Source organism: Periophthalmus magnuspinnatus, chromosome 18 (genome assembly GCF_009829125.3).
Source record: "Periophthalmus magnuspinnatus isolate fPerMag1 chromosome 18, fPerMag1.2.pri, whole genome shotgun sequence".
In the NCBI taxonomy this organism is placed as follows: Eukaryota; Metazoa; Chordata; class Actinopteri; order Gobiiformes; family Gobiidae; genus Periophthalmus; species Periophthalmus magnuspinnatus.
In genome coordinates, this window is record NC_047143.1 from 18,622,050 (window position 1) to 18,634,224 (window position 12,175).

At 43.8% G+C, this 12,175-nt stretch overlaps 2 protein-coding genes across 4 annotated transcripts in view; one reads left to right on the forward strand and one right to left on the reverse strand.

Annotated features, from left to right (window-relative positions):
* adam19a (ADAM metallopeptidase domain 19a) overlaps window positions 1–12,175 on the reverse strand; it is a 281,413-nt gene that overhangs the window by 111,066 nt on the left and 158,172 nt on the right. The window lies entirely within an intron of this gene.
* lrch4 (leucine-rich repeats and calponin homology (CH) domain containing 4) overlaps window positions 1–12,175 on the forward strand; it is a 50,277-nt gene that overhangs the window by 24,025 nt on the left and 14,077 nt on the right. For all 3 annotated transcript variants that reach the window (XM_033983484.2, XM_033983486.2, XM_033983485.2), the window contains exons 2-9: window positions 412–556; window positions 1,637–1,766; window positions 3,439–3,544; window positions 4,296–4,542; window positions 5,213–5,309; window positions 6,252–6,360; window positions 7,198–7,307; window positions 7,385–7,440. In XM_033983484.2, the coding sequence (XP_033839375.1) occupies window positions 412–556; window positions 1,637–1,766; window positions 3,439–3,544; window positions 4,296–4,542; window positions 5,213–5,309; window positions 6,252–6,360; window positions 7,198–7,307; window positions 7,385–7,440 (1,000 nt within the window). The remainder of the gene's footprint in view (window positions 1–411; window positions 557–1,636; window positions 1,767–3,438; window positions 3,545–4,295; window positions 4,543–5,212; window positions 5,310–6,251; window positions 6,361–7,197; window positions 7,308–7,384; window positions 7,441–12,175) is intronic.

Genomic DNA, 12,175 nt, shown 5'->3' on the forward strand with positions numbered 1-12,175 from the left:
ATAACAAATGGGGTTTATCTTTAATAGCTGATTGACTTGGAGGAGATTGGCCTACGTTTTGAGAAAGCAGAAACAGGAAGTGGCTATTCCAGACGGGTTCACCCAGTTTGGACCAAAGTGGACATTTTGAGGCCTGGCCAACATTCTATCATAGCAGTGGTTTCTTTTTTCTTGAACCGAAAAATGTCTGCTAATTATAGAGCTGTGGTTAAAACTATTGTGAATGCACTCATGTGAAACAACCAGCCATAAAAAACAAAATGGGGATACCTATTTTGGTTCAAACTATTCTGAATTGATGATGGGTCGGGGTTCATTACCTAAAGCTGACTATGTATAAATGAATACCACAATCTCATTTATTAAATAGCGCTTTTTTTGTTGTTGTTGTTTTTTTTTTTTTTTTTTTAGATCTGTCCAAAAACCGTTTGTGCGAGCTGCCTGAGGAGCTGTGTCAGTTCATATCTCTGGAGACTCTGAGCCTATACCACAATGGAATGCGTTCACTATCCTCCAGCCTGGCCAACCTGCAGGCCCTCACCTACCTCAACCTCAGGTATACAACCCTCAAATTTGTATCAAATTTTAATCAAGAGAGGGTCAGTCATTTCTAATTGTCAATTATATGTGTGGGTCTACAGCCAGCTACAGTATTTGGGACAGATATAGATAATCAGTCAGCAAATGAAATGTGAAAATGCATCGTATCACATTCAGTCAGTTCACTATTCCTGTGATGTCTCACACAACACAGTGGTCACATGAGGCTCAGTTATGTCTTATAATGCCTCAACTGCTTAATTTAAATGCATCAATTAAAAGCCTGGATTTAGCTGGACTACCATTGAATCTATGTGAAACCATCCTATATTCTACTTTGTTTAAAAGTAGCCCAAATCTATGTGAAAATGTTTGACTTTCTTGATTGACAAAACTTTATACTGTGCACATAAAAGGCTTAATTTCCAGGTCTATTCTGTCTTGACTGTTTGAAAGTTAAGCCCTAGTGTTTGCACAAAGCTGGGAAATCTATCTGAGCTGTCCAAATCTTCCTTCCAGTACAGTACCATACCAACAGTTCCCATCCCACACACTGTAATAGTACTGTTGCTAGGAGACCGCTAACCCTCCAGCTGGCTGCTAAGACACGTAGCAAAAGTGTGGCCTCTGTGCAAATATACAGCACATGATATTATTACTGTATGGCCTGGAAATGTGGGGTTCTCAAACATTTCACTTCTTTCAAGAAACTAGAGAACTGTTTGGCCTTTACTAGAAATGGCACATTTTGATTTCTAGTCAACATGTAAGATAAATACAAAACCATATAAAACCAGGACTAGACCAGGACAATATCACAGGTGAACAACAGTCCTAAACAAGGACTAAACAGGTCTAAACCAGGACTACATCAATAGAAGACCAGAACAAAAGCAGGACCAAACAAGGGTGACATAAAGACTACACAAGAACAGAAGTTGTAAACCAGTATTTAACAGAGCTACACTAGGACTAAACCAGTACTCCACTAGATCTAAACAAAGTTGCAAATGTACTACTATAAGAACCCTACATATCGCAATTTGAAAACCAGAGATGTAAATTTTTTTTTTCTTTTGTGAACTTGTGTCCTCAGTCGAAACCTCCTGTCCAGCTTACCCCTGTCGGTGTTCCAGCTGCCCCTCTTGAGAGTGCTTATCGTCAGTAACAACAAGCTGTCGACGCTGCCTGCCTCCCTATACGCACTCACACACCTCCGTCAACTGGTAAGTACACACACCCGCGCAGAGCAACTTGACAATAAGGCATTTCAGGAGTAAGAAAAACTACAATTCTATAGTATTTAAATTTTGTTTATCAAGAAGGTTGTAATTTTGTGAGCTCTACGACTCCATTATTTCAGGGCTTTGCACTAAACATTTTCATTTGGAAACAGGTTTTGCGCTTCCCATATACTTGTACACACTTTCATTGTGGGTTATAACATTAGTTAAATATGCACTTTGCAACTCTTCTGGTGGGGGTCATGCCACCTGCTTGTCTCCATGGAGATGTTATTACTTTGCACGGAATGTTCCACAGTACAGCATTAAACTTATCTTTCTTGCATTTAAGCTATTATATATGTTTTTTATTGCTGCAAAATACTTGACATGCATTCTTACTGTGACAGGAAGGGACTGATGTTTAACTTGGCTTGGGGTATCACCTCCATGGAGATAAATGGTCACATTTTTCTATAGCGCTTTCCCACCTTCAAGGTGCTCAAAGCACTTTACAACACAGAACCACTCACCCATTCACACACCTTCATACACCAGTGCACGCAGACACTGAGGGCAAGGTGGGTTAAGTGTCTTGCCCAAGGACACAACAACAGCATTCATCTGTGTGAGCTAGAATCGCACCGCCAACCTTCGGATCAGTGGACAAATACTCTACCAACTGAGCTACTGTCACCCAGATAGGTTTGTTTAATACCATCTTGTGGAACATTCCAGGCAAAACAAAAATATATCCATGGAGACAAGTTCCTCTGCCAGAAAAAAGTCCATAGTGGACCTTTTAATATTAACAAATGTCTGACAAATGCTCTCAGTTAAGCAGTGTGCTCTGAGCAGTGAGCACTGCACAGAGGCGACCATAAAGAACCACAATAACAGTTCTTCTCATTAAGCTCATCTTTAATCATATGTGACTGTCACATGAACTATAAACATATTTAGGACTCTAAAGGGTTTTATAGCTCACAAAGGATAGCACAGTGTTTGTGTTTACAATAGTAGTATGCTAACGTTGCTAAGTGGCTATACTATAAAAATCCTATGAAATGAATAAGATTTAATCAAACACCTGTATGAACAATGTCTGGTATTGGTACTTTGTATCGGCAAGTACTCAAAATGAAGTGCTCCTACTCCTTTTACAAAAAGTGGTATCTCTGCGTCCCTAATTTAAACACGAGCCTTTTCCCTTTCCAGATCCTCAAAAGATCTCATAGCAGTTTAACACTGCTGCTATTGTGCTGTCTTGGTAGCACTATGGTACTGTGTAGTAATGTGCTTTGTAATATAGTGTCAACTGTCAAGCAGTGAGGATTTTTATGTTTGTATTTCAAAGCGGTCATGTCCACTTTTATTTCTTAAATTGGTAGTTCCACACAATGAATATGCTCACTGTTCTATTAGCTTATGGATGCCCAGATGGTAGGGACTATACAACTGAGATTCAGTCATTTCTAATCGTCAATCTAATTGCTTAGGTCTAATTAATCGAGAAGTCTACAGCCAATCCTCTGTCAGTAAAAGCATGTGGTTTGAAGGGAACTTCAGTATTGTTGAATAAAAATCAAGATTGATCAGTATGGTGTTTAAAAACTCATGATTCTTTTTGTCCTATAGCAGATGGAGTTATGTTTCTTGTGCTCTGGTCCCACAGGACGTGAGCTGTAACGAGCTGCAGTGTTTGCCTCCAGAACTCGGACAGTTAGAATGTCTGCGCGACCTGAACCTGAGGAGGAACCAGCTCACCTCATTGCCTGAAGGTACACACTGCCCCAGTAAAGGAAAAAAAAACTTTCAGGAACAACTTAGAAATCAGCACAAAGCACATACTGTGCTTTAACAAGTATGGAAGAAGTGGTGATTTATATAACATTAGAGTGTATTGTATATCTTAGCTGTCAGTTAGGATAAGAGCCAACAGCATTTAAGTGGTATTGATTTGCTATTAAAAACAAAGTGTATATTCTGAAGTACTACCAATATATTGAGTTAGAAGCCCAAAGGTTAGATCTCTGTATAATAGAATAGTTCAGAGACGGGTGAGAATCAGAGTTGTGCGGTCATGTCATGAGTACAGCATAATTTCATTTGAAGTGGATTACTGACAATCATATAGTTTGCTTTTATTCAGAGACTGTGACACTAATTTTACTTCAGCAAAGGTAAAGTATTTTGCATACTAGTGTCACCATACTAAAATTTCAATACCACAATGATAATGAAAAAACAATAGTAGTTATTTAACTATTGCTGTCTCATACCATTTCAAATATATAGATAAAGACCACTACAGTATTGATACTTGTTCAAATTAGTATCTAGTTTTGATACTAGTTTTATGATCAATCAGTATCTGGTTATCCATTCTTTTCACAACCCTACTGCATAACAAGTAAAGTATAACATTATTACTAACTACTAATGCTATTTTAATGTCTAATTACTATCCTATATTCCCTTGTAGATTGTCCCTACACTTTAAGCATCTTTTGATTTGTGTTTCTCACACAGAAATCTCCGAGCTCCCTCTTGTCCGCCTCGATGTTTCCTGTAACCGCATTTCCCACGTCCCTGTGTGCTACCGGCACCTGCGGCACCTTCAGAGCATCTCCCTGGACAACAACCCGCTCATCATGCCCCCCGCACAGATCTGTTCCAAAGGCAAATACCACATTTTCAAGTACCTCAACATGGAGGCCTGCAAGAGGAGCGCGGACGAGCTGGACAGGCACCTGCGGCCCACCGGTTTCAACAGCTGGTATGTAGCACACTAGAATGTATCACACTAGGAACATATGTGGACCTACTGTTATCCCATTAGAGGGGGACAGAATATCAAAATATGGCTAATATCATGAAGATATAAATAATTTGAATATTGAGTATATTGTTTAATAAAATACTATAAAAAGAGCTGATTAAAATAAAGTAAATAAATAAAGTGATACTTAAACCTCATTATCTCATCTGAATATCATTATTCGGATGCTTCAAAAACATCAAAATATTGTTTTCTCTCTGTGTCACCTTCCCTACGCCCCCCTTCACTACTATTTTATTGCTTTGATTTTAAAGTGGACCAGGTAATTTTAAAGTGTAAATGTTGTAAATGTCTCTAGACATTTACAACAAACTATGCACATTGAGAAAACATAAATTCAGATTATACTAATATTTCCTAAGAAAAATGTAAAATACTATTAAAACCATTTTAATCACTGTAGATTTTTGTCATATCCTCTCCAAGATTTGTTAGAGTTGTTATGCACAGGGTCTGAGTTGAAACTCCCATTGTTTGTTTTAAACCATACTCAAACAAGGTCAAAGATAACTCAATATTTGTGTAAATCACAGTGGCCTAATAGCCCACACCTGTGTACCCAAGGTGAGTGTATACATATCTTTAACGTTATCTTCTGTCCCTGCAGTTTATCAGAGCAGGAGCTGTTCACTGGTCAGTTTGGAGGGCTGGACTCGGGCTTCAACAGTGTGGACAGTGGCAGTAAGCGCTGGTCTGGGAATGAGGTAAGACTCTACAGTACTCATACAATATATATGGACCACGTGTTACAGATCTAATGTACACTATAACAGAAGCACAGCTCTGACCTTGGCTGTGGAATTAAGTTTAATGTAATCCCATAGGTAGACGGTGGTGTTGTTTAACTGTGTTGTGTGGCTTTAGTCTGTTGAATAAAATGCAGTTTGTTATATCTGCAATAATGTATTTAATTTAACAAGTTTTATGTAAGATGTAAAAATGATTGAGAAATTTTGATGTGGTTGGCTAGAATATAATGTTTGTATTATACCGATTCTGAAGCCAAAATAGCTGTTCAACTAAGCATCCCAAGTCTTATTGGTTTACATGTTACTACTGTCAAGTTTCAATCTTGATCTTGAATCTTAATCATTATTACTTAAAACTGAAATGATTTCAAATTACACATTTCTGCAGAATTTGTAAATGGAATTTTTAATCTTAGATTGGTGTGGACAAGGGTTGTGTCCTTGAAATCTGTCCTGGTTTTTCAGTACCACAGAAGTGTTGTGGTTACACTGACTGACACTCAAAGCGATCGCACTAATGAGGCCAAGACATGGGAAAGACCCGTCACTGGGTAATTCCTGGAGAGGCTTGGGACCTAATAAAACACCTCTTAAAACTTATGCAATCTTCTCTTTTACACTGTTTGCATGCACTGCATGTTATTATTATTGTTGTATATTTTGACAGAAAGAGCATTCAAAATGTTTCAAATGCCTAAATGGTTTGGAGAATTGTGAAAATTCCTGAAAACAGAACTAGTTTATTTTTTATCAGTTTGCCGCAGTCCAGTAGTTAATAATTATAAGCACTTTTCACATAATAATGGTCCATAAGCAGAATAGACTATAACTGTGAAATCAATTGGGCCTTCTTCCTCCTGTATGGACTGTGAGTTATGGTTCCTTGTGCTGTCGCAGTCTGCAGACGACTTCTCGGAGCGCTCCCTCCGACTGGCCGAGGTCAGCAGAGAGACACGCAACCTGGAGGAGGAAGAAGAGGATGTGGCCCATATACAGTCCACCAAAGGTAAGATATCAGATCAACAAAAAACAACTGTAGCAAGTTACAGTGTTCAAACCACTGGGAAGACAACATTGGTCAATGTGTTTCTTTCACAAGTTGTTGGTTCAATATCTATCTAGTGCATCTAGTAGTAGTATTTATGTAGTGTCCATGTCATCCCTACTTTAAAGACAGTGTATGTAGTAAAGGAGCACTACAGTCACAACTGAACCAGGGTTGCCAGTGCCTTAACCTGCATATAGAGGACACATACAGGCTTTCCTCATTCTCAGTATATGGACAGGCCATGCCTCATGTAAAAACTCAGAACCTCCAGAATTCACTCACTGAGTTGCAGAGGTTGCTTTAGCACTAGATTAATGATGCAGGTACTAGGATTTTGGCTGTGAGAATTTAGAAATTATATCTAAAAATCAATTTGAATTAGAGAACCACTGGTCTAACAGATTCAATGATGATACCAATGACCAATCAAATTTTCACAGACACAGACTGATATATTAATAATTCCTTCATATATATTTCATATTGCATATTGCATCTATATGATCAACACACCTCTTGACAATTGTATAGATTCCTTATAGCAAGAGGGAAATAATCATAGGAACTGTACATTCTAATCCAAAAAGCAGGACTCTACCTTAGATTTAGACTAAACAATTTGACCATCACAGGACCATTGATCATTTCAAATCAATTGGACTTATATGGCTAACCCGAGCTTGACTTCAGAAACTGGTGTGTAACATAAAAATTCAGTAATGCAGTTTTTTCTGGTGTTACACTATACTATTTTCTTACTAAAAAGGTCATTGTGTTCTCCCTCCTTCTCTCCAGTGAATGGAGACATGGAACAGGTGGACTTCATCGACAGCAGTGTGACAGAGGGGGAAGAGGAGGAGATGAGGACGGATGGCCCCATGCCTCCCCTCACCACACCTCTTCTGGTATTCACTAATTGATAGCTTTTTCTCTCTACATAGCTCTGACCAGGGACTTATTGGCATGACTATTTATTTTCCAGGAACTGAAGGAGAGCTGTGGAGCTCCTCATAGCCACGGGTCCTCAACAACGTGCAGGTCAGTCCAGAGTCCAGGGATGACACTATTTATGTACATTTTGGTAGATCTGTGTTATTACGTTCTAAAGTCAAGGGTAGTTTTAGAGCCCGCTGTTGTCTAATGCTTAAGTTTGATGTATTGATACTTTGCAGCTGATGTTACCAACATTCCTTGGGAGTGTGATGTTAACAGTAGGCACTGTATTTAGCTCTTTTACTCAAATTAATATGAGCTTTGTTTTAACACAATTTGACCATAAAGAACTGACTTCACTGAAACTATAACAGATGAGCTGATTTTCCCTCTCTAGCTAGGATTAGCCAACAGTTTTTCAGGTAGTCACTCTCATCTTTTTTTGTTGAAAATCAAACTCCTTAATGTGAATAGGAACATTTGCATTGATCACAGACTCCTGAAAATGTGTTATTTAACTACATGTTGTTTTTTCTTAAGTTTTCAGTCTATTGCAAAAATATTTTTATCAGTGTTTGCTAATGTGTGCATTGTGTCACCATGGTAACATAGACATAAAGGTGCAACACCCCCAGGATGATGTCACGAAAAATCGCGAAATATCAATAGGATAAATACGAGAATGCACAGCTAATTGCCTTTTCACTACACTATATCTCAAATTATTAATTCATCTTCTCATCAAGTTCCCAGGAGTCTTAATTCCATCCATCCATTTTCTTCCGCTTATCCGGGGCCGGGTCGCGGGGGCAGCAGTCTAAGCAGGGACTCCCAGACTTCCCTCACCCCGGACACGTCCTCCAGCTCCTCCGGTAGGACTCCAAGGCGTTCCCAGGCCAGCCGAGAGACATAGTCCCTCCAGCGTGTCCTGGGTTTTCCCTGGGGCCTCCTCCCGGTGGGACATGCCCAGAACACCTCCCTAGGGAGGCGTCCAGGAGGCATCCTAAGCAGATGCCCGAGCCAACTCAACTGGTTCCTCTCGCCGTGTAGGAGTAGCGGCTCTACTCCGAGCTCCTCCCGTGTGACCGAGCTCCTCACCCTATCCCTAAGGGTGCGCCCGGCCACCCTGCGGAGGAAACCCATTTCGGCCGCTTGTATCCGCGACCATGACCATAGGTGAGGGTAGGAACATAGATTGACCGGTAAATCGAGAGCTTTGCCTTTGGGCTCAGCTCCTTCTTCACCACAACGGACCGATACAGCGACCGCATCACTGCAGACGCTGCACCGATCCGCCTGTCAATCTCACGCTCCATCGTTCCCTCACTCGTGAACAAGACCCCAAGATACTTGAACTCCTCCACTTGAGGCAGAGACTCACCACCCACCCGGAGAGGGCAAACCACCTTTGTCCGGTCGAGAACCATGGCCTCGGATTTGGAGGAGCTGATTCTCATCCCAGCCGCTTCACACTCGGCTGCAAACCGCCCCACTACCTGCTGCAGGTCCTGGCTCGAAGAAGCCATCAGGACAACATCGTCTGCAAACAGCAGAGATGAAATCCTGTGGTTCCCAAACCAGACCCCCTCCGGCCCCTGGCTGCGCCTAGAAATTCTGTCCATAAATATAATGAACAGAACCAGTGACAAAGGGCAGCCCTGGCGGAGTCCAACATGCACCGGGAACAGGTCTGACTTACTGCCGGCAATGCGAACACAGCTCCTGCTCCATACAGGGACCGGACAGCCCTTAGCAAAGAGCCCCGGACCCCATACTCCCAGAGCACCCCCCCAAAGGACACCACGAGGGACACGGTTGAATGCCTTCTCCAGATCCACAAAACACATGTGGACTGGTTGGGCATACTCCCATGAACCCTCAAGGACCCGATGGAGAGTATAGAGCTGGTCCAGTGCTCCGCAACTAGGACGAAAACCACACTGCTCCTCCTGAATCTGAGGTTCGACTATCGGTCGGATTCTCCTCTCCAGCACCCTGGAATAGACCTTACCGGGAAGGCTGAGGAGTGTGATTCCCCTGTAATTGGAACACACCCTCCGGTCCCCCTTCTTATACAGAGGGACCACCACCCCGGTCTGCCATTCCACAGGTACGGTCCCCGACCTCCACGCGATGTTGCAGAGACGTGTCAGCCAAGACAGTCCCACAACATCCAGAGACTTAAGGTACTCAGGACGGATCTCATCCACCCCCGGAGCCTTGCCACCGAGGAGCTTGCCAACCACTTCAGTGACTTCAGCCAGGGTGATGGACGAGTCCACCTCCGGGTCACCAGTTTCTGCTTCCTCCTCGGAAGACGTGACAGTGGGATTGAGGAGATCCTCAAAGTATTCCTTCCACCGCCCGACAACATCCCCAGTCGAGGTCAGCAGCCCTCCACCCGCACTGTAAACAGTGTTGGTGAAGCACTGCTTCCCCCTCCTGAGGCGTCGGACGGTTTGCCAGGATCTCTTTGAGGCCGTCCGATAGTCCTCCTCCATGGCCTCCCCGGACTCCTCCCAACCCCGAGTTTTTGCCTCTGGGACTGCCTGAGCCACGGCACACTTGGCCCGCCGGTACTCATCAGCTGCCTCAGGAGTCCCACGAGCCAACAAGGCTCGATAGGACTCCTTCTTCAGCTTAACGGCATCCCTTACTTCCGGTGTCCACCACCGGGTTCGGGGATTGCCGCCACGACAAGCACCGCAGACCTTACGACCACAACTACGAGCAGCCGCATAGACAATAGAGGTGGAGAACATGGCCCACTCGGAGTCCATGTCTCCTACCTCCCCCGGGATCAGGGAGAAGTTCTCCCGGAGGTGGGAGTTCAAGACCCCTCTGACAGAGGGCTCCGCCAGATGTTCCCAGCAGACCCTCATGATGCGCTTGGGCCTGCCAGGTCTGTCCGGCTTCCTCCTCCGCCAGTGGATCCAACTCACCACCAGGTGGTGATCAGTTGACAGCTCATCCCCTCTCTTCACCCGAGTGTCCAAGACACGCGGTCGGAGATCAGATGATACGACAACAAAGTCGATCATCGACCTCCGACCTAGAGTGTCCTGGTGCCACGTGCACCGATGGACACCCTTGTGCTCGAACATGGTGTTTGTTATGGACAAACTGTGACTAGCACAGAAGTCCAATAACAAAACACCACTCGGGTTCAGATCGGGGAGGCCATTCCTCCCAATCCGGCCCCTCCAAGTGTCACTGTCATTACCTACATGGGCATTGAAGTCCCCCAGGAGAACAACGGAGTCCCCGGTTGGTGCACTGTCTAGTACCCCTCCCAGGGACTCCAAGAAGGCCGGGTACTCTGCACTGCTGTTTAGCCCGTAGGCCGACACAACAGTGAGAGACCTGTCCCCGATCCGAAGGTGCAGGGACGCGATCCTCTCGTTCACCGTAGTGAACTCCAACACGTGGCGGCGTGGGGCAATGAGCAAGCCCACACCAGCTCGTCGCCGCTCCCCGCGGGCAACGCCAGAGAAATGGAGAGTCCAATCCCTCTCAAGGAGTTGGGTTCCAGAGCCCAAGCTGTGCGTGGAGGTGAGGCCAACTATATCTAGCCGGTAACGCTCAACCTCCCGCACAAGCTCAGGCTCCTTCCCCCCAGCAAGGTGACATTCCATGTCCCCAGAGCTAGTCTCCATGTCCGGAGATCCGGTCGTCGAGGTCCCCGCCTTCGACTGCTGCCCAGATCTCTCAGCACCCGCCCCTCATGGCTCCTCTCGCAGGTGATGGGTCCACGGGAGGATGGCCCCACGTCGTTCCTTCGGGCTGGGCTCGGCCGGGCCCCATGGGGAAAGGCCCGGCCACCGGGCGCTCGCTGCCGAGCATCCACCCCAGGCCTGGCTCCAGGGTGGGGCCCCGGTAACGCCAGTCCGTGCGACGTAACTGGCCTTGTTGTATTACTCTTCATGGGGGCTTCTGAACCGCTCTTAGTCAGACCCGTCTCTAAGGACCTGTTTGCCATGGGTGACCCTACCAGGGGCATGGAGCCCCCGACAACATAGCTCCCAGGATCATTCGGGTGCTCAAACCCCTCCACCACATTAAGGTGGCGGTTCGGGGAGGGGAGTCTTAATTCATTGAAAAAAAAAAAAAACTAAGTATACCCATACCTAAATACAGTATGAAATTATTTCTGATTTCTATGATCAAAAATACAATAGAATGACAGAATACATAAGACTTCTTAACTTCTTGTTTGTATGTGATATATTGCTCCTGTCATGCTCTCTTTTGCTATGCAGATGTTTGGGTAACAGGTCAATTATCAGGACAAAACAAGTAGCCTACTGAAATTAAGCCTTGGTACTAGGATACATGAATGGATATCAGACTATTCCCATCTGGTCTTTTACATTATTTGTGACATGGTAGGCTTGTATGATGACCAACAAAAATCTGTGAAAAAGTGGTTAGTACGGAATATCGACTTTTTGGATCTTTATACCATGTTAGAATGTTGTTCCCTCATCAAAAATATGCCTAATGTGTTTTTTTATGTCATCCATGCATGTTAGAGTAAACTAGCAAACTCTCTCGGCCCTCCTTACAGCGTCAATGTTTGGCCCACAAGCTTACGTCACCCATGCAATGCTAAATCTTTGGAGCTTAAGCCAAACATAATAAAAACAGTACAAGTGTAACATTCTGTCACATTCCAGTGAGTTGTTTTTTTTTTTTTTTTTTTTTACAATGGAACAGTATTGGTGTGTATGTTGCAGATATAAGTGAGATTTTCTGATTGTTTAAGACTTTTTCATTATCTCAATAGCCCATATTGGGAATTATTTTTCAGGTAAAGATCATTTAGTGTTTCCGAGTTGAG